This window comes from Erythranthe guttata, chromosome 4, assembly GCF_056151865.1.
Source record: "Erythranthe guttata isolate IM_541 chromosome 4, IM_541, whole genome shotgun sequence".
Taxonomy (NCBI): Eukaryota; Viridiplantae; Streptophyta; class Magnoliopsida; order Lamiales; family Phrymaceae; genus Erythranthe; species Erythranthe guttata.
Genome location: NC_142536.1, coordinates 461,150 through 482,088, shown reverse-complemented (window position 1 = coordinate 482,088; position 20,939 = coordinate 461,150). Strand labels below are relative to the sequence as shown.

At 36.8% G+C, this 20,939-nt stretch overlaps 6 protein-coding genes across 8 annotated transcripts; 4 read left to right on the top strand and 2 right to left on the bottom strand.

The window, feature by feature from the left end:
- The first annotated feature begins 164 nt into the window (after window positions 1–164).
- On the top strand, window positions 165–1,862 carry LOC105954896 (stress response NST1-like protein (DUF1645)). Its single transcript, XM_012978580.2, has one exon. The coding sequence runs from the start codon at window positions 436–438 to the stop codon at window positions 1,510–1,512; it is 1,077 nt and encodes a 358-aa protein (XP_012834034.2). The 5' UTR covers window positions 165–435; the 3' UTR covers window positions 1,513–1,862.
- A 1,261-nt stretch (window positions 1,863–3,123) lies between these two features.
- LOC105954901 (pollen-specific LRR extensin-like protein) lies at window positions 3,124–5,212 on the top strand. Its single transcript, XM_012978588.2, has 3 exons — window positions 3,124–3,477; window positions 3,608–3,708; window positions 4,373–5,212. Exons 1-3 carry the CDS (start codon window positions 3,343–3,345, stop codon window positions 4,923–4,925), a joined length of 789 nt encoding a protein of 262 aa, XP_012834042.1. The 5' UTR covers window positions 3,124–3,342; the 3' UTR covers window positions 4,926–5,212.
- A 59-nt stretch (window positions 5,213–5,271) lies between these two features.
- LOC105958030 (sucrose-phosphatase-like protein) lies at window positions 5,272–7,567 on the bottom strand. Of its 2 annotated transcripts, none has more exons than XM_012982030.2 (6): window positions 7,413–7,567; window positions 7,232–7,319; window positions 6,750–6,903; window positions 6,319–6,642; window positions 5,988–6,247; window positions 5,272–5,773 (listed from the first exon to the last, which is right to left on the bottom strand). In XM_012982030.2, the coding sequence occupies exons 1-6, from the start codon at window positions 7,453–7,455 to the stop codon at window positions 5,542–5,544; spliced, it is 1,101 nt and encodes a 366-aa protein (XP_012837484.2). In that variant the 5' UTR covers window positions 7,456–7,567; the 3' UTR covers window positions 5,272–5,541. The 2 variants fall into 2 exon arrangements, with proteins under 2 accessions (XP_012837484.2, XP_088672264.1); XM_088816138.1 differs by having other exon boundaries at window positions 7,419–7,564.
- Window positions 7,568–7,860: 293 nt separating this feature from the next.
- Window positions 7,861–11,652, top strand: ATERDJ3B (DNAJ heat shock family protein). Its single transcript, XM_088816139.1, has 10 exons — window positions 7,861–8,271; window positions 8,366–8,514; window positions 8,645–8,777; window positions 9,012–9,123; window positions 9,250–9,366; window positions 9,491–9,577; window positions 10,085–10,144; window positions 10,253–10,330; window positions 11,061–11,132; window positions 11,256–11,652. The coding sequence occupies exons 1-10, from the start codon at window positions 8,201–8,203 to the stop codon at window positions 11,412–11,414; spliced, it is 1,038 nt and encodes a 345-aa protein (XP_088672265.1). The 5' UTR covers window positions 7,861–8,200; the 3' UTR covers window positions 11,415–11,652.
- Window positions 11,653–11,887: 235 nt separating this feature from the next.
- Window positions 11,888–13,949, bottom strand: TAF13 (TBP-associated factor 13). 2 transcript variants are annotated; one of them, XM_088816141.1, is made up of 6 exons: window positions 13,843–13,949; window positions 13,117–13,238; window positions 12,984–13,021; window positions 12,481–12,540; window positions 12,297–12,371; window positions 11,888–12,205 (listed from the first exon to the last, which is right to left on the bottom strand). In XM_088816141.1, exons 2-6 carry the CDS (start codon window positions 13,217–13,219, stop codon window positions 12,095–12,097), a joined length of 387 nt encoding a protein of 128 aa, XP_088672267.1. In that variant the 5' UTR covers window positions 13,220–13,238; window positions 13,843–13,949; the 3' UTR covers window positions 11,888–12,094. The 2 variants fall into 2 exon arrangements, with proteins under 2 accessions (XP_088672267.1, XP_088672266.1); XM_088816140.1 differs by having other exon boundaries at window positions 13,812–13,948.
- Window positions 13,950–16,333: 2,384 nt separating this feature from the next.
- On the top strand, window positions 16,334–19,354 carry LOC105954934 (alpha/beta-Hydrolases superfamily protein). The gene is made up of 5 exons (XM_012978622.2): window positions 16,334–16,999; window positions 17,244–17,780; window positions 17,872–17,931; window positions 18,014–18,430; window positions 18,549–19,354. The coding sequence occupies exons 1-5, from the start codon at window positions 16,427–16,429 to the stop codon at window positions 19,131–19,133; spliced, it is 2,172 nt and encodes a 723-aa protein (XP_012834076.2). The 5' UTR covers window positions 16,334–16,426; the 3' UTR covers window positions 19,134–19,354.
- The last annotated feature ends 1,585 nt before the right edge of the window (window positions 19,355–20,939 follow it).

Below are 20,939 nucleotides of genomic sequence, written 5' to 3'. Positions count from 1 at the left end.
ATTTTATAGAGTTGGGCCTGGTGAGATAAAAAACCATCAATCTTTAATGTGTGTGGCAACACGTTTACCAAATATGCCCAAACATGAAATTAAAGAAGGGGCTTATCCGTCCTTTTGGATCACTGTCGCTACGCTTAAAAGTAGCCCAAGTGACAAGCCCTACACGTATAAAGTAAATTTAATTAATTTTATTTTTTCCGTGAAAATAGGAAAATAAAATAAATATTAAAACAAAAACAAAAGAAAATAAAAGAAAAAGAGAAGAGCCAAACATGGCAGTAGTGTAGTGCCCCTCCTCCTCGCTCAGAACGCTGCTGCTCTCTGCTCCAGCGTACAATAATTGCGTGTCCAACAAGATTAGTCAGTCTATTCACAGACTTTCTCTCACTAAAACCCTTACCCCATGTTTTCTCTCTCCCTCTTCTCTCTCCAATAATGCCTCTCTCTGACCATATCACCGCCGTGGATGGCGTTTCCTCCGCCGCCGAGCCGCCGCGCTACAGTGAGGATATTGACAGCACGTGCTCCACCCCATTCGTCAGCGCTCCGTCCAGCCCCGGACACGCGCCGTCCGGCGGTTATTTCTTCAGTGCTCCGGCCAGCCCAATGCATTACATTCTCTCCAACGAGAAACTGAAATCGTCGTCCTCCGAATACGAGACTGTGTTTCTATCTTCCGATTCGGGTTCGTTCGAGTTCGAGTTCTCTTCCAGGTTCTCACCCACCGGGTCGGGTGGAAACGGGTCCATGATTTCGGCCGACGAACTGTTCTATAACGGTCAGATCCGACCCATGAAGCTGTCATCTCACTTGCAGAGACCACACGATCATGTTGCTTCCCAATTTGTGGATCTGTACAATGAGGATGCGAATGTTAGAGGCAGAGATCTGAGGGTTCGTACTACTAAATACTCTCACCGGAAAGCCAGATCTATGTCGCCGTTTCGCTCCGGCGGGGAGCACGGCTGGCAAGGGCTTAGAGCCGCCGCTGCTGCCGCCACCGCCGCCTCCTCTTCTAACGAAGCGAAGGAAAACGAGTCCAATGAAACGACGCCGTCGTGCTCAGCGTCATCGTCGCGGTCGTCGTCGTCGGGGAGGAACTCGAAGAAATGGATATTCCTGAAGGATCTTCTCCACAGGAGCAAAAGCGAGGGTAGAGCCATTAACACAAAGGAGAGGTTCTGGTCGACGATTTCGTTCTCTCCGGCGAAGGACAAGAAGAAATCATCTCCGTCGCCGGTTCTATCGCCGTCGTCCTCGCGCGACGAGACGAGGAGCGGACGGAAAGTCCGGGCAGCAGGAAAACCAACTAACGGCGTATGGAGACGCCGTGTTCCGCCGTCAGCACACGAGTTGCACTACACAGCAAACAGAGCTCAGGCGGAGGAGATGAAGAAAAAGACGTTTCTACCCTACAGACAGGGGCTATTGGGCTGCCTGGGTTTCAGCTCCAAGAGTTATGGCGCTTTCACCGGTTTCACTAGAAATCTCAACCCCATTTCGTCCAGGTGAAAAAATCCAAATTTGAATATTTTTAATTATTTATTATATTATTCAGCTAAGCTTTTTATGTATAGTTTATGATCTCGTTCCCCCATCTTCTCTTCTTCCATGGAAAAAAGCTTCTTCATATATGTATATGGGAGAATGCTATAATTAATCCGGTGATGATGGATCACTTTATCTTGATGATCTTATATTGTTTTCGGATTATGTTGTAATTTTTCTATTTAATTATTCCGTTATGAATTACGATTGCTGCTCAATATAATTAATTAATTAATTAGCACGTACCCATAAATAATTAATTAAGTTGATGTAATCCAAGTTCTTCATTATTTATGTGTAGAATCGTTTTGAAATTTGATCCAATAGAACTCTTGATGCTTTCTTGCTATTATCAATTTATATTTCGATTACAGTGTGGAATAATTAAGAACTTTGTGTTAATTCATATTTCTTGCTACTATTAGATTTTGGCATTATAATTGTAGTGTATTTAATTATATGAAATTTAAGTAGTAGATGATAATAATAATAAAAATGAATATAGTAAATTATAGAGAAGGGTACGTATCCACATGGGGGGTTTGATTTGAGACAAATTGCTGGTGTACATAACCACACATCACATGGGTAGTGTTGGATCGGAATCTTGCTATTGGTAGTTACATCTCTACCCCACGCTTTGTACCTTCTTCATCACTCTCTACTTTTTGTACTCTCTCTCTCTCTCTCTAAATAAGTAAATATCCTGTTGTCCGATGTATAAACTTTTTGTTTAGTTTGTCATGTGTTGTTTTCATGTCGATGTCTTATTTTCCTTCAATAATATTCAATTATCTAATGTATATACTATATAATATAGCTTAAAAGATTGAAAGATGTGTTGTCAATTAATTATGATTTTTATGGCAAAACGCTAAACAAGATATGGCAATTGCTATTTGTATATGAATTGAAATATATATATGAGATTCGTTTTTTTTTTTTTCAATTCGATTATAATTTTCGATTTTCTTTCACTTGTAATATTCCGTTTATCATATAATATACAGATAAAAAAAAAGTTATTGATCTCGGTGTATTCTAAATATATATAAAATTGTGACATTTTGGTTCTAAATTTCAAAGCCTTTTAATGGTATGAAATTGAATGACGCTATAAAAGGCATTGACTAAAGCGCATTTGTTGCCCTGAACAATTCGAACACGTTACAAAGCAAGTAAATATATAGTTTTAACTAAGCAGCTTTACTCCTTTTTGACTAATTATCTTCAAACTTTTTGGCTGGGTTCATTTCTGACACGTGGAGCAATTCATATTTTCTAGGTAAACAACCACTGCCTCCATTAAACAATTTTTTCAATTATATCAATTAAATACAAAAATAATGTAAGCATCTAATCAATAAATAAAAAAAAAAAAAAAAAAAAAAAAAAAAACTTTAGATCCAAAATTGGATTTTCGCAGAGTAAACGGGCCTAACTAGAACTGGATCTGGATCTACACAATTAAGATCCACTGAATAATAAAACCCGGCCCGATAGGCCCAATAATTATGACCCGACAAACATCCGAAAAGAGAAGCCTTTAATATGCGGATTTTCAGGAAGTTGAAAAAGTAAAACCAAACTACTAGTTGTGGTTTGTTCCACATGGCCCTTTTCTTCTCACCATTTTCATTTAATTTTGGTGCCTCTGTTCAATAAAGGAATGCAATCACGTATTAATGTTTTTACAGAGTAGTTCAGATTTTTTTGTTTTTCAATTCAGTACATGTATTAAAGTGACAGGACTCAGCAGCGGCGAAGACGTAATTGCGGACGGATTAGAGAGATATGGGGCTCGAAAGTTGCGCCGCCGCCGCCGCTTCTCCGTCGTCTTCTCCGTCGGCGACGGCTAAACGAGGTAGAGATCCCGAAGATGAGGTTTATATAGATAATCTGAACTGCCACAAGCGTTATCTCAGCGAGGTCGGAAGCTTTTATTCTTCACATTTATTTATTCCTTTGCTTTACAAATTACAATAGTCAATCGTTTTCGATTTAAATTAAAATAAAATGTTTGCTAATGTTTGTTACATTGGAATATTCTTTGTTGTAGGTTATGGCTTCAAGTTTGAATGGGCTGACTGTTGGAGATTCACTGCCTGAAAACCTTATGCATTCTCCGGTGCGGTCCGAAAACATGTTGCCCTATCTTAGGTTAGTATAATTGTTATTTTTTCCCCATCTAATATTTGTTTGTTGTGAGTAATTTTATTTTGTTAAGACTTATATGATTGAGGGTAACAAATTATGAAGACTCAGCTTATCGCCTAAAAACAAAAAAAAATGAAGTAACTAAAGATATTTTTGGATTGGATTGTAAGAGCTTTTTAAGTTTGTTGTTTTTGTTGTGTGACTTTAAATATTTAGTTTCCTTATGAGTTGTTTTGAATCGAAAACGAGATCAACTTATTAAGACATGAGAATTATATGAATTTCTTGATTACGAGTAGAAATTGTTGAGAAATAGGGAGGGGTAAGTAGCTCCACTTTAATTGAAATCCATGTTGATCTGTGTGGAAGACAATTTAATTCAATGCGAAAAACTCTTGTATTGGTTGTGATGAATGGAATATTCGATGTTCTTTAGTTTTGATGGTTACGTGTGTACGTGTCATTTTGTGTAATAATCACTTCCTCTAAAAGCTCCATCTAATGTGGTAACAAAGCTCGAATCTCACAATAAAAAATTTCACCAGCGATGCTCCATTAAATAGTATGCCGGGGCAGGCGTGTTACACGTGTAGAGTTACTACATGTTAAACAAGCATTTCATTTAATTTTTGTATTAAAAATATTCACCGCATATTTATGATTTCAGAGAAGAAACATCATCACCAATGTCGGAAGATTCAGACGACTCGAGATATTACGAGAGTTCAACAAACACCTGTCCTTCCCAGCCGGAGAGTGGGACCACTAGCCCAGTTTCTCCTTACAGGGGGCAAAAACCCCTAATAAGCGGATTCACATCCGGTGGGGCCACAACTTCGTATCCTCCACATGGCAGTATTGCTTCTTCTCTGCCACGTCAACGCAGCTCCGACACCGAGGGCCGGTTCCCATCATCGCCCAGCGACATATGCCACTCGGCCGACTTGAGAAGAACTGCACTTTTACGATCCGTGCAAATGAGGAGTCAGCCTTTGTTGTCTTCACAATATGAATTGCCGGCAAGTTTAGGACAAGAATCTTGTAATAATGTTGGAGTGGAGGATAGAGCGTGTTCGTATATGAAGGTTGATGTTGATGTTGATGAGGAGTATGAGATTGCTGAAAGTACGAGTTTGGGTGTGTCGGAATGTAAAGATGGGGATAAGTCTTGCGGGACTTCGGTAGTGGAGTTGAAAGGGGATGAATCTGCTGCTGAGTGAGTGATGGTGGTTGTTTGGAAATTTTGCCTTAAATTTAGGGCATTTTTGCAAATCCGAAGATTTAAATTGTATTGGTATATTGATATGATGATGATTCTTACAGAGGCCCCTAGTGTATTTGCATGTTTGTAAATTTATATATTTTCTGAGTAGACATTGAACTAACCTTCTGATTACGAAGGCGCGAAACGTTTTCGATCTCATTTTGTAACCGAAATTCGTGATCCAAACTAAAGATGGTCATTTTTCTTGGATTGTTTCGAAGATAAAGAGGTTGAATGCTTTCATGTTGAGGCCCCATTTTGGTGAGATTAGTCATGATTAATTAAAAAATCAAAAATAAATCCGAGAAAGTGGAAACAACCAACGTAGATAAATTCTCAGCTCCTGCGATGCAATTCATTTCTAGACAAATTTGTTCCCAATCCATGAGATGCTAAAATTATGGTAAAAATCTTACATTGACGAGGGGAGAAAAAATGAAAAAAATGAAAAAATGAAAAAAAAATCTTACAAATTTGTTCCCAATCCATGAGATGCTAAAAAAATGAAAAAAAAACTCTAAGCTAGAAGGCCTTATTTATTACATTCTACACACAACGAAAGAAACAAAATCTCAGTCGATATGCAGGTCTTCTATGTGCATTATGCTGGTATTCAAAATCTCGAGATCCTCCAAGTCAATTTTAATTAGGACAGATTGCCATTTCAAATCTGTGAATTGATCAACAATCTGCAAGCCCAGCTTGTATCTAGATTCCTTAGCCGAGGGTTCTTCTGTTGGTTTCAATTTACATTGGAGTACATCGGCTGACCACGCATTGCAATCAACCACTGTATTGTTTAACCTACCAAAATAATTATTACATCCTTAGTTCACACGAAAATAAAAAATAAAAAAATCTGAAACTTGTAAAATCAGAACTTAAAATGCCCATGCAAACGAATGCTTCTACAAGTACACTGACAAATAATAATCCACTGTTCTAACAAGAAGCAGCAAGTTGTGTATCGACAAAGAAATTTATAAATTTAGTTACGCGGATGAGGAGGAATTCTTACTTTTTGATTATGTTCTGGTGGATTTTGTCATCCCGCACATTAAAGAAGGCATCTACAGCATCCTCGCTTGTCCTTGACAATCCCACGAATTCACCGACGGACTTACATCTGGAGTGTATGGCAAAATCAGTAGTGTCTTTGTTTATGTTCTTGATTCTAATTGTAACTACGTCTACAGCATCAACAGGCTGAACTGGCATTACTTGACTTCCCACTGCAACTTTACCAACCAAAATTGCTCTCTGGCTCGACTCAACATCCTTTAAAACACGAGACATATTAGTGTATAAACTTATGCCATAATTTAAACATTAAACAAACATTAATTTACCTCAAATTCAATGTTGCAACACCTAAATCCGTTAGATGCATTTAAAAAGGAAGCACCAGAAACTTTTCCGAAAACCGAAACAGATTCCACGAGTTCAGAGAGACCAACTGTAGATGGTACATTCTTAATGGATACAGGGCATGGACTTTCTATATTAGAGATCTTCTTAGTGCCATCAGCTAAAGCAGAAGCATGATCATGGCCAACGATCTTTGAATTTGAAGTTTGAGAACCTTTGCCAATTGATGCAACAATTTCCTTCAAATTAGGCCTGGTATCCGAAGAAGCCGCACCACCCAAATCTCTTCTCGATGAATAAGTTTTCTAAAGACAACAGGGAAGCCAAAAAACAAAAAAAAAATATAAATGGAAGACAAATGCATTTGCAATTTATCGTCTTCGAAAAGAGGACACACCAAGCGCATGCATACCTTTAAACGGTCACGTTTCTCCGTGACTAATTTTATTTGCTTAAGAGAGCACTCCGAACTTTCTGGTCCCAATTCCGAGAAATCGTCACCATCATCTTCGCTGGCAGAAGAGTGAAAAGCTCTTTCGGATATCTCGAAACCTTGAGCCTGGAAGCTGGGCCAACTTAAAGATGTAAGCTATGGATGTCTAAGGATTTGCATGTTTGCTGCTACAATAGCCATCACTTTGCTCGTATATCTATAATTTTGTAACAGCATCACAGTTATTTACAATGTATGCCTAAATCCAGCTCATCAGCAACATAATATTTTACTAGAAAACCCTGATCGTGACTGATAGAAAGTAATTAATTAACATAATTTCACATACAGAAACTGTGGACTCGTTGATTCTGTAATTTTTTTATAAAAAAAATCAACCATTGATTTGCACAATTATTCGATAATTAACAACGTTTTCGAACAACTGACTACACTTTTACCTGCTGTTAATCAGGCAATGGCGGCGGTGCAAATTAGCGAGCATTGATCTTGAAGGTATTGTATTGCGTGTGTTAGTACTGCGATTAACTGAAAAACAAAAAAAGAAGAGAAAAAAAATGAGCGTTAAATGAACTCAAAAATGGAAAAATATTGGGGTTTCGGGAGCAAGTTGAATATTACAAGCACGAAATAAATTAATAGAAGCTGCGAGTTTAGACTTCATCTTCTTTGGTGAAATATCGCCACCGTACGTCGGCGACGAGAGGCGGCGGCGCGGTGGCGGATTTTACAGCGGGTTTAAAACTGAGGGAAATGATTGAACCCGCCCTAGTCATTGGGTAAATGGTAATTGATATTTTAGCCCGAATTCTGTTATTGGGCTATAGCTTAGACGTGTTTAGAAATTGGGCTTAAATTATCAGCCCACGTGAGGAAATGACTAAATTAAATTCCTAATTTTATTTTTCTCTTAATCAATATATAAACTAATTTCTATGATCTACAAATTTTATACATAATAAAACAATATCAAAAATATTATTTTTATAATGAAAAAAGACCCGACCGACCGACCCCGCGTACGCTGAAAAGAAGTATATTACGTGGCAATCTCCCATTGGGTGGAGCAAGTCGGGACGCTCTCTCATTGGTCAGTTCCCACAAGACCACGTTGCATACTCGAGTAAGCTTATTGATCCATCAGAGCACCTTTTCCTCTGCAAATATGAAAATTTTGTATCGTCTTCTTCATCGGTTCACCATTTCCCACACTCTCACAAGAATAAATCTGTAGTCGTATTATACACATTTATACGTATACGTTATCGACGTGCACAATATTGCCGCCTCTAATCAAGCGATTCGCAAATTCTACAGGCTGTTCATTTTATTTGCCTTGAAGATCCGGTTTGAAACCCTAGCTTTTTTTTTTGTCTGCGTTGTGATTTTGATTTCTGTGCCTGGGTGTTATGGCGCAGCGAAGATCAAAATTATTGTTGCTCGTGTGCTTTTTATCGTACTATTTAATTGCCATTGCAGCGTAAGTATTAGGATTGATGAATCGTAGTGTCAATGTAGCTATTCGTGTTTTCTCGATGGAGTTTTCACTGGTTTTTCTGTTATTTGTTTAACAGGAAGAGTTATTACGACATCCTCCAAGTGCAGAAAGGAGCTTCGGATGAGCAAATAAAGCGTGCCTATCGGAAGCTTGCTTTGAAGTATCACCCTGATAAAAATCCAGGAAATGAGGAGGCGAACAAGAAATTTGCAGAAATCAATAACGGTTTCCATTTTTCTCATGCTTTCTTTTTATTTGTCGATATATAATAAATAGCTTAGGAAAAAGTAGTGCTGCAAGCCGTGGCACATTAAATTGGAAGATTTTGACTGTTTTGAATTGTTCGATTTTGTAGCTTATGAAGTTTTGTCGGACAGCGAAAAGAGAGGCATATATGATAGATATGGCGAGGAAGGTCTGAAGCAGCATGCTGCTAGTGGGGGTAGAGGAGGAGGGGGGGGGATGAATATTCAAGACATTTTTAGCTCGTAAGTTCCCGTATTAGCTTATGTTAATTCGTATTAATACATGTGTTCTGTTATTTTTTCCAAACTATCAGTCACTGTAAAGTCCTTGAAGCGTGAAGAATTTTTCGTAAGATTGAGTTTGAGAACTGATAGCTTTAGTTTATTCGTATTAATGCAAGTGTTTGTTGATTGTGAAATTGAAACTCCATCCACGACATTATAAATTACTTTGCTGATAAAGAAATCTATTTCCAGTTTCTTTGGTGGCGGTTCGATGGAAGAGGAAGAAAGGGTTATCAAAGGTGATGATGTGGTTGTTGAATTGGATGCCACGCTTGAAGATCTATATATGGGAGGCACTTTAAAGGTACTCAATATGGCACATCCTGAAATGATACAGAACTTATTCACATAAACGATAAAAGTCAATATGAGTCACAATAGCATTTACATAATCAGCTTGTGTGTGAACGTTGGAATGTGAATTCATCAGGTTTGGAGGGTGAAAAATGTAATAAAACCGGCTCCTGGGAAGAGGCGCTGCAACTGTAGAAATGAGGTTTATCACAAGCAAATTGGTCCTGGGATGTTTCAGCAGATGACAGAGCAGGTACCTTATTCCTAATGAAAACTGCTCTAAGTTCCATTTTGTGGCAGAAGGCATCAGTTTCAACTTCCCTGGTTTAACTGTGCTCTATTGCATCTATTTAAGTTTTCTTATGTTCTCTTTCCAGGTCTGTGAGCAGTGCCCAAATGTGAAGTATGAAAGGGAGGGTGATTTCGTCACCGTGGATATTGAGAAAGGAATGCAGGATGGGCAAGTAAGCTTTCTTCCTTCTTCGTTGTTTGTGATTGCTTTGTGCGTGATCCTAACTGTTTTACTGTTCTGCACACCTTCCTTTCACTGGATGAACTATTTCATCTGTATTCTTACTCACCATTTGCACTAATTTGAAACTTTTGGATGACTGTATAGGGTTTGATGGTGCCTAGTCAACATTAGATCTAACGAAAATCCAATACACAGAAAACACTTGTTAATTAGGATCGTTTACTAGCCTTATTCACCTCTTGAAAAATGTCTCTAGACTACATTTGAAGCTGCAGAACAAATGAAGTTTTCCAGAACCTTGTGGCGTGCCTGAAAATTTTTCTTTAGCATGCTAATTTTTATAGCGGATGATGTCAACAATGGAGTTCTGATTTTTGCACTAGTTCAAGTATTACTGAATGATTCCTAATTTATTTATAGAATAAAAGAGTTAGTCCTAGGGCACGGGTTGTAGGGCTTTCAGAAAATATAAAGTTGTTACTATATTATTTTGCAGGAAGTGGTATTTTATGAAGATGGTGAGCCAGTAATTGATGGTGAAGCTGGAGATCTTAAGGTTTAATCTATATCCTTGGCTTTAATGGTGGATATGAATCCATACATTTTAATTTGTTTTGATTTACATAGCATTCACTTTTTTGACTGGTTGTTCATTTATGTGTAGTTCCGCGTACGTACTGCACCTCATGATCGCTTCAGGAGGGAAGGCAATGATTTGCACACGACAGTCAATATTACTCTGGTAATGTTGTTTTTTATAGTTCCTAAACTTTCTTTGGTTTTTTTTTTCTTATTGGATTATAACCACTATACTTTTATATCACCAAGAACTCTTTATGGAGGGATGGAGAGTAGTTTTTGCACTGTGTGTGGATGTTCTATTTTATGGATTGTTTTCTGCCAGTTGACGACCTCTTTTCCTTACTTTACAAATGATGTCAAATTTATGTAAGGCGTAAACAAAGTCATTTTAATATTCTTAGCAAAATGGAGTAATTATTTGTGGCCTCGTTTTGTTGGTTTGGTTGGTAAAATTGGCCATGATTAACCAAGTAACTGGACCCTATATGATTTGATTAGTTGGATAAGATTTCTGGCCAATCCACAATTGTGGAAAAAAATGAGCCCTAATCTCAATTCATTAGGGAATTGTACACAATTAGGTTCTCATAAGATTGTGTAATATCAGCTATCCTATCTTGGAAACTAAAACACACAATGTAATTTTTTTTGTGCTTGTAGTCGATATGCTTTTCTCGCAAGTTGCTCATGGACCTTGCAACTCTCAAACTTGAAAAACTGACGAAATTGCTAAAATTCAATTGCTTTGACAATGTGCAATATTCTCTGTTTCTAGTATACAAGCATTTTTCATTAAATATGAAATTAGTTATTCTTCCACTCTCTGGGCTACATTGTGTGAAGGTTGTTCGAGTATAAGCGAAAATTGACTGACTGCCTCTTATATTCAGGTTCAAGCTCTTGTTGGTTTTGAGAAGACCGTTACACACCTCGATGAACATTTGGTGGACATTAGCTCCAAGGTAAGTGGCAATTCTTGATTGTAGTGTATATCAACTACTAAGTCATAAAATATTATTAGCGTTAGATCTCCATTGGAAGGAAATAACGAAGCTTTTGGGAATATTTTTCATTTGAACTCTCAGGGTGTCACCAAGCCCAAGGAAGTGAGGAAGTTTAAAGGCGAAGGTATGCCATTACATTTCAGTAACAAGAAGGGAGATTTATTTGTCCTGTTTGAGGTTATTTTCCCCACCTCATTAACAGACGACCAAAAGACAAAGATCAAGGAGATACTAGTTTAGGTATACTACTGTAATGTAGCAAATATTGTGCTTACATATTCTAAGCCACTATTTAATTTTTACATTTTGATGTTTACTCTTTTTGCAATTTTGTTCAATTAGTTGATCATTCGTTAAAGAGCTGTAAACATTTTGGGGTTATCTGCATCTTACTTGTTTTTAGCACGATTAGACTAATTGCTTCTAGTGGTGTATTAAACCCAATGACAATTGCTACTGAGAATTTACATTGTTTGAAGCTTTTGTACAAAGCATTTTAGCAATTGAATTACATTATTAGGTAACTATAAAGTTGAAAATGCTTTGAATTACATTATTAGGTAACTATAAATTTGAATATGCGGGGTTTTCATGTTGAAGAGAATGCTCATGAGCTGTTCTTTTAGCTAATGATTATCTACTGTACTACTTCCAATTTGATATAACAGCATGTTAGTTCAGTAAACAATTTACCGGCCATGTTTTTGGTTTGATCATATTCTTTCTTCAAATCAAGGTATGCAAACTCCGAGTAATCAGAAATTTCAGGCAGTCGAACATACTAGTCGGTCAAGAACAATGGTAACCTATTTTCTTTCTGCTTAAAAAGATTTAAAAAGAAACTTTGTTACAAAGTATCTCGTACCGAGCCACCACACAACTAACTGTTAACTATTGACAAATTGTTTGCTTATAGCACGTTAGTCAATTGTTGCCAGTTTCTCTTCGTCAACATCAAAGGCCTTTCTCGCCTGCTTTAATTCTTCGTTCATTGACAACAATTCTGTGCAACGATTCAGTTTTGGCAGATCCTGCAAAACAAACACTTGTAGATGAAACTCGAAAGCATTTGTCTAATTTTACCTGTTTATTTTACAGTTAGTTTTCAGCACGATAATATACCTTTCGGATTAGAAAGAGGAAGTCTTCTGTCAAAAGCTTCCCTCTTTTGGAAGCGGTTTCTTGAGCTTTGTGGACCTGTTGGAATCCAGCATCAAAATTCTCCCAATATAAGAACAAGACGGAAGGGCTAAATAACATTTGTTACGTAATAAAGAACATAGCAGAAAAGGAAATAATGACTTGCCATGTCAGTGACATATTCCACAACAATATCCTCAATCAGTGCAACCGTCTCTGGGATTGGCTGAGGTACAACAATTGCAATAAAAAGCCATTACTTACTGGAAGATATAAGAACGTTAAAAGAGTATAAATACCATTTCTCGAAAACTAAAATATTCAGCTCAATATCTTAAATAAAAATGTATGGCCGAAACTAACAATTCCAGCTTCCAGATTTCTTTCCAATTTAAACTTGTTTAGGAGAATTATACGACCCCAGTGTATCCCATCCTTCCTTACCCTACCTAGTCTCAGTTAATTTGTGTTCATATGAAACATGTAAGAGTTGAACATGAACTAAATTAATGACAGCCTGTCAACTAATTTACGATCTGTGTATTATTACATCTCCACGACAAATAATACAAAAAGACAGATTCATTAATACAACAATACAAATGAGTGTTTCGATTATAAAATGACAAACCACAAAAGGTTCAAAAGAATCAGCAAAAGAAGACGTACATTTGGATCATCTCCAAATCCGTACATCATATGATGCACTGTTACATCCACATAAACAATAAGTGTGTTAATTTAAATATGGATATCAAAAATCACAAAAATAATTAAGGAATTTCCAGAGGGAGAAACTCACAGTCCTTCTGGAACATTCCCCGTTTACGCTTTAAGGAGCTTTCTGAAGGCTGGGATGAGCCCGTTTTCGGTTTCGAGGAAGGTCCTGCTGTGGCGTTATTCATCGTCGATAAATGATACCTCCTGTTCATTTCATCACAAAGATAATTAGTTGGCAAAAACATCATTATCTGTACAAAAATGCAGTTATTTAAACTCACGAATATCGTTTTATTTATCAATTCTAGAAGATTACAATCGAATCTTAGCATTCCACCAAACTGTAAAGCCCATATAGCAGTGATTTATGTATTCTATAAACTTTATGAATCCATACAATTTAATCATTCCCCAAATTAAGCTATTGTTTATGTACGACGGACACGTGGATATGGCAAAACAGACACGATGAGATATCAACATTACAAGTTTAAGGCTAAGTAAGTAATAATGCAAAGCCATAAAATACACAAAGCACACTTCAAAGGCAGAAAAAATATGGAGTTCCTTTAGTCTTCAGGTTTCATCGATTTGATTGAAGAAAAATAATATTTACGTAGAAAGAAGAAAATAATTACGGCGTAGAGTTGATCGAATTCAATTAAACCAATTGCTGCCCTGCCGAAATTTACAAAATAGGAAAACCTAAGTCGAAACAATTTAGGGGAGCAGAAAATCTTATAGCCAATTCTCACGGCCAATGTTCTAAATACTCACAATCGTAATAATGGAATTGAAAGGGATTTACAGTTTCCGGTCCCGTCGCCGCGCTGCCGCCGGTGTAATTCTTGTCTCGAAGGGTTTTCCGATGAGTTTTGATCTCGAAGGGAGGGTAAAAATATGTGAGATATTACGATTGATGGGCAATTTAATTCGGCAGACCTATATATATTAGTATAAGTCTCGGGCTTGGGCTTGAAGTTGAGATTCGGCTTGGCCGCTTGGGCTTTTCGAATTATGTCTAAAAAAAATAAAAATAGCCTCATTCACTAACAATTTCATTATCTTGGAAATGGAAAAACTTTTTCGAAATTGGATCGAAATTGGCCGAGTTCGAAACTTTTATTCATTTAATCACTTATGATATTAAATAAATAATAATATTGATATCATAAGACTTAAGAGTGACTTTTGAAAAACAGTCAAAAATTTTGGAATTAAAATTAGATTGGAAATTCGGATCTAATATATATTCCAATTACATTTTCAGTAAGAGTCAGACTGATTGGGAATCGTAATTTTCGAAATTAGAAATGAAAAAAGGTATTTTAAAAAATCGAAGACATTCTGGTCTAAATTGGTGGATGTCAAAAATTTCTTTCCAACTTACACTTACAAAAGGGAATCTATATATTTGGACGTAGATTCTTCTTTGTCAAAAAAATGAAAATAAATAAATTAAAGATGACCTATCAAAACACAAACATAATTAATTTGAGGTCACATGGGTGCTTATATTGCATAGACAAGACTATAAATCAAAAGGTTGGTAGGTAGACGAAAGCCCATGCAATAAATAGCTGCATTTTATGGTGCTAAAAGTCATCACACCTTTAAATGTTACTACCATAGTGTTATCAAACCAACCTACTACCTAAGTAAAATTTGTGGTGGACACCCGCAAGGGTGGCCTAGCGGTTGGAGCAAGAGAGCTTGGGTCAATTGACCCAAGTTCGAATCCCCTTGCCAACGGTCGCTAGGTCGAGCTTGTCACACATGGTTAGCCTAGTGTGGTTTACATCTCTCGTATGGTTTGCAAGCTATTATACGAGAGTGTAGGTTTACCTAGTGTACCTATATGGTTGGCTGCGGGTTCCTGCATTATCAAAAGTTTATTTTTAAAATAAACTAAGTTTATAAGTTATTTTTACTGCTTTTAAGATCTTAAATGGAAATGTGGGATATATGTATTTAAAAAAAAAATCTTATAAACTCTCCAACAATTTTATTTTTAAAGTTTTAAGATAAATTTAAAAAGATTTATTAAACAATTTAAAAAATCTTACAAGCTTTTAAACTTCTTATAAACTATTTTTAATGGTTTAAAAACAACTCAATGTTAAAATAGGAAAGAAGCCCAAAAGGTATAATCATCTTAAAATCAAATGGGCAGGCTAAACTCCATGTGGGCTATCGCCCAATTATTGCTACAATTAATTTCCCCGGCCCACTGACTAGGACTGTAATTATATGTATAATTGCATGGAAAAATAATTATTTTATTTCGTTTTGGAAAAATAATTTGAGAAATTAAATAATACTTTGCGTTTTAAAGAGATGATTAGGCTTCATTAGTCAAATAATGTCAAAATTTTTAAAAAGAGGTATATAAAAAATAATTTAAATAATAAAATAATATTTGTTTGTATCTTAGTAAATATATCGTTAATGTCAGCAGTCAAAGTAGTTCTGAAATAGAGAAATATTTGAATTTTTCCCCAAAATATTTATCTAGAAAGGTCAACAAATTAATATTTATTTTTTAAAAAGTATATATATTTTGAAAATGGGATTTTACATTTACAACTCCCGAGTAGAAAGACAGTTTAATCAATGAGACACGTGCTGTGCAAATGTATGCGTGTCGGCGAATAGTTGAGTGACGCGACAAATCTACGGACACGTCATGCGGCCTTTGTAGCTCATCCTCAACATTATGACGTGGCAATTCACATAATATCCCAAATCTGTGGGTCCCGCTCCTGTAATTTTAATTTCTCGACCAAACCTCAATTAGTCGGTTACTTATTACCCACCTGCCTAGATACATCGAATCTTAAAACTTTCCTTATATTTTTAATTTATCAATTATTTGATATTTCATTAAATTTAAAAAGTTTCAAAATTTTAATTTAAACAGGTTATAAAATGTATTATTAAAAGATTTACTACCCTAAAAAATGAATGGAAACAGACAAACAGGTCGTGGTGACGACGTCGTTTGATTTGCTTTTGACAATTGGTTAATTTAATTTTTTTTTGGCTGGTCCACGAAAAAAGGGTTCTTGAAGTAATGCAGTCTGGCAGAGGAGAGAGATGTTGATCACCTGTTTTTGCCTAAATTAAATAATTAAATAAAATTTAAAAAGAAAAAGAAAAATAAATAAAAGAAAAAGAAACCCCCCCCCCCTCTATAAGGCGAGGACTCGAAAATTCAAAGCTTGTGACCTATAAAAATCCAGCGTCCCTCCTCTCGTTGCAGATACATATAATATATATACGTATATATATAGATATAGATACATAGTTATATACATATATACAATCGTAAATTAACCAGTTCCAGTTTGATTTAGGATTCTACGAAAAGGAAATAGTTTTTTTTCTCAATAATGGACGCTTTGTGTTTCAAGGCGGGGATCCACGGTATGGTGGCGCAGCCGATCGCCGCCGCCGGAAATGGAGACCTGCGGCTGAGTGAGAAGCCATCGGTTTCGGCTTCTCAGAACAGGAATTTACCCTGGGGCTATACTTTCAGGCATCCGCTCAGATCCTTGTGGCCGGGAGGCAAAAATCGGTACGAGCCGGCAATCTCGGTGGACGACGCCGTTTTGGTGGAGGAAAAGGAAGACGTTACGGAGAGCGAAGAGGAACGGCGGAACGGGAATTGGGTGCTGAAGATTCTGCATGTGAGGTCTCTCTGGAAACAGGAAGGGAAAGATGATGGTAATTTGTCGGAGGATATGGGGGTAAAATTGGAAGAAGACGGCAAAATTGGGGAAGAAGACGATCGAGAGTGTGATATGTGTACGATTGAAGACGATGATGATGATGATGATGAAAAAATTGAATTCGATAGAAAATCGTTCTCGAAACTTCTTCGAAAGGTGCCTTTGGGAGAAGCTAGATTATATGCCCAATTGTCTTATTTGGGAAGCTTGGCTTATTCCATCCCCCAAATCAAGGTACCCTAATCTCTTAAACCTTTTTTTTTTAATCTATCATAATCAATTCATGATAAACATTGAAGGGTTTGATAACATCGAGATTTATGGATCACAACTGATTTGTTTGTTTTACCTAATTTCATTGAAATCTGGTAAACATCTGCAAACATTTTGGCTAATTCATTTTTTTGTTTTTTGGGGATTTTTCAATTCAACTGTTTTAAATGTTGGCTAATTTGTTCTTATGAAATGGTTGAAACAGCCTGGGAATCTGTTCAGATACCACGGATTACGATTTGTGACTTCTTCTGTTGAGAAGAAAGAACAAGCATTGAAGATTGAGAAAGAGAAGTTATCAGCCGAAGAGGGACAAAAAGAAGCCAATACAGAAACCGAAACAGAGGATCCCAAAGGCGACGAAGCAGACATCAACAAGAAGGAGAATGAGACGAAGACTAACGAGAATCGGATAAGCGCGTACGCTGCGTATCAAATTGCTGCTTCTGCTGCTTCCTATTTGCACTCTCACACCAAAAGCATTCTTCACTTCAAATCCTCCAAATCGGCCCCAGACGAGAATTCATCTGGAGAAAGAAATGGAGGCAATGGCGGTATTGATCTGATGAACCAAGATGTAGCCTCGTTAATGGCAACAACCGATTCGGTGACTGCTGTTGTTGCTGCAAAGGAGGAAGTGAAACAGGCTGTGGCAGATGATTTGAACTCAACTCTTTCTTCACCGTGCGAGTGGTTCATTTGTGACGATGATCAAAGTGCCACGAGATTTTTCGTCATACAGGTAGAACAGCTTAATATACGCAAGAAAAATCCCAATTAATTCCGATATAATTCGGTAAGTTTAATTAGTTTCTAAATATTTTACGTTACAGGGATCCGAATCACTGGCTTCATGGCAGGCAAATCTATTATTCGAGCCCATTCAGTTTGAGGTAATTATCTATCATACTTTTTGAAGTGCTGGCTTTTAGAAAACTTCAAGAAAAGAAGATTTGATGGATCTTCTTTCTTTAGGGGCTGGATGTACTTGTACACAGGGGTATATACGAGGCTGCAAAAGGGATTTACGAGCAAATGTTGCCTGAAATTCATGCGCATCTTAAATCTCACGGGGATCGAGCCACATTACGTTTCACAGGGCACTCACTTGGTGGAAGTTTATCGGTACTAGTAAATCTAATGTTGCTCATAAGGGGTGAAGTGCCTCGTTCTTCTTTACTCCCCGTTATAACCTTCGGTGCTCCATCAATCATGTGTGGAGGTGATCGCCTGTTACGCAATCTACGGTTGCCTCGAAATCACATCCAATCTATCACCATGCACAGAGACATTGTCCCTCGAGCTTTCTCTTGCAATTACCCTAACCATGTTGCTGAATTTCTCAAGGCTATAAACGAGAACTTCCGAAATCTTCCGTGTCTGAATAAACAGGTACACATTTACTACGTAAAACCTCCTTTGGAAATTGGGTTTGATAATAATGATTATATTAGTTAGTTATACATGATATTTGACAAAATCTTGATTGTATTGTTCTATCTATCAACAGAAGCTGTTATATACTCCGATGGGCGAGTTTATAATTCTTCAGCCAGACAACAAATTCTCTCCAAGCCACGAGCTTCTTCCATCGGGCAGTGGTCTGTATATTTTGTCATGTTCAGAATCGGATATCTCCGAAGCACAGAAGCAAATCCAAGCAGCACAAATTGTGTTCTTAAACTCACCACACCCTCTCGAAATATTAAGTGACCGTTCAGCATACGGTTCTCAAGGAACCATTCAAAGGGACCACGATATGAGTTCGTACTTGAAATCCGTTCGAAGTTTCATTCGCCATGAGCTCGTACGAACAAGAAGAGCTAGGAGAGAAAGACGGAAGAAAATTTGGTGGCCCCTCGTTGCACCTCGTGGGGTCAACGCAGGTCTTATTGTGACAAGATCGGTCAGTTCGGGCAGCAATATGATCGGCCAGGGGCAGCTGAACTTCTCGGGCATTATTCGAACGGGAGCGGATTCTTTGAAACGGTTTAGTAGGTTAGTTGCGTCACAGCACATGCATTTGCTTGTGGTGCTTTTGTTCCCTGCTAGAATGTTGGTATTGGGAACATTTAGTTTGATCAGCATACATTAAAATTAAATTGATGGAAAAATTAGATACATATACAGTTGGTGATTGGTTTCTTGTTGGAAAGTGGTACTTTTTACCACTGGACCAGACAAATTGGCTGGCAGTATTATATTACAATATATACTAGAAAATATTATTCTTTATTCATTAAGGCTGTGGAAGGCAAGGATCTTGTGTTGTGTTATCTGGTTTGTGATTGGATAAATTGGACATATGACTTTGGGTACGATGATATTTTTTATTTAAATTTTTTTATTTCTTTTTTCACAACCATTTGGTGAAAAATAGTCATATCTAGAATCCAACTGTCTGATTGTTTATCTTTGTCTTATATACTTACTATTGATAGCTTTGATTGATGGGAAGTTTGGCTGATTGATAAAAAATCAGCTCCAATTGAATTGATATTATCTCTGATTTTTTCAGTTGGGCAGTCTATAAAAAATAAATATCTCACTGGTCAACTGAATTTAGGGTACACAACTGCCCCTAAAAGTAAGATCTATTTACAGAAAATTCATTACTTTTTAATAATTATATCCACACAGCAATGTGTAGATCTCTTACATTAACACCCTTTTGTAAAGAGTGGATGTAAGAAATTTATAAACTACAGGGGTCTGAATGTAATTTATAAAAAAGAAAAAAGAGTTTTTGGATGTATAAATATGAACTATGAGATCTTTGTTACTTGAGTCAAACTCCTGTTATAAACATTAAGTTATAACGTGTGCAAGTGTTGTTGATAATTGAATGACAAACAATGTTGCGTAATTGCAATAAACACGAAGATTTCCGTTTGGCATTACTTGATTAATTGCAGTAAACACGGTACAGTTCCGTTTGGCATTACTTGATTAGTAGCCGTCCACTTTGGGTAGCATGACAATGTCATTACCAATTTGCTAATTTTGACGTGAATGAAAAATGTTCTTTATCACATGACAAATAATTCCAAAATTATTATACCTAACTCGAACAAATATCATCCATATATTATTATTATTTATTTGTGATGAAATAGGTTATTTAATACTTCCACGTTAAGTAGCACACCATATGTTATTATTTGATTGATGTTTATGCACAAAACTAATTTTAGGGGTGAACCACGATGTTACGCTAGTTATGAAAAAATAACATTTGTACTGAATGTGACCAAAAAGAATTACATTTGTACATATGTTCCAAAATACCGAAAATTTCCGAGAAAATCCGTTTGGAGTTGGGACCATAGTATGCCCAAGTTGAAGCCAAGTTAGGCGACTAGAAAAGGCTTTTGGTATTGAAAAAGGTGCGCAATTGGTGACAAAATAAAGGTCACAAGTCCAGAATGGCTCAAATCTTTGTAAGTTGCAACACCTATCCATCCAACAAAGCACACACGCACATGCGATGTGCCCCTATCCACGTCTTTTACACGTGGGTTCAACTCAGTCTCTATCTTTATCTCTATCTGACGATGAATGGAGGTTGGGCTTGCCCAAACAAGTGTATCCTTGTTTTATTTGCTTCACCTTTTTAGAATCATTTCTATTTTCATTTATTTTTGCTTTGTTTTGTTATGTTCTTTGTCAAAACAATTGGGGGATACTTATTTTACAATGATCCAACACAAACGAACTTGCGAAAATATCTGCATTCGGATTGAGCTGATAAAGACTAGTTGTTCATTCTCCAGATACAAGAGCAAAGTCCAGAATTCGACACATTAAACAAGAATACATGCTTATCCAATTCAGTTAATTAAACAAATTAATAATACTCGAGAATCTTGTTATACCTTACATACACACACGGTGCAAAAGG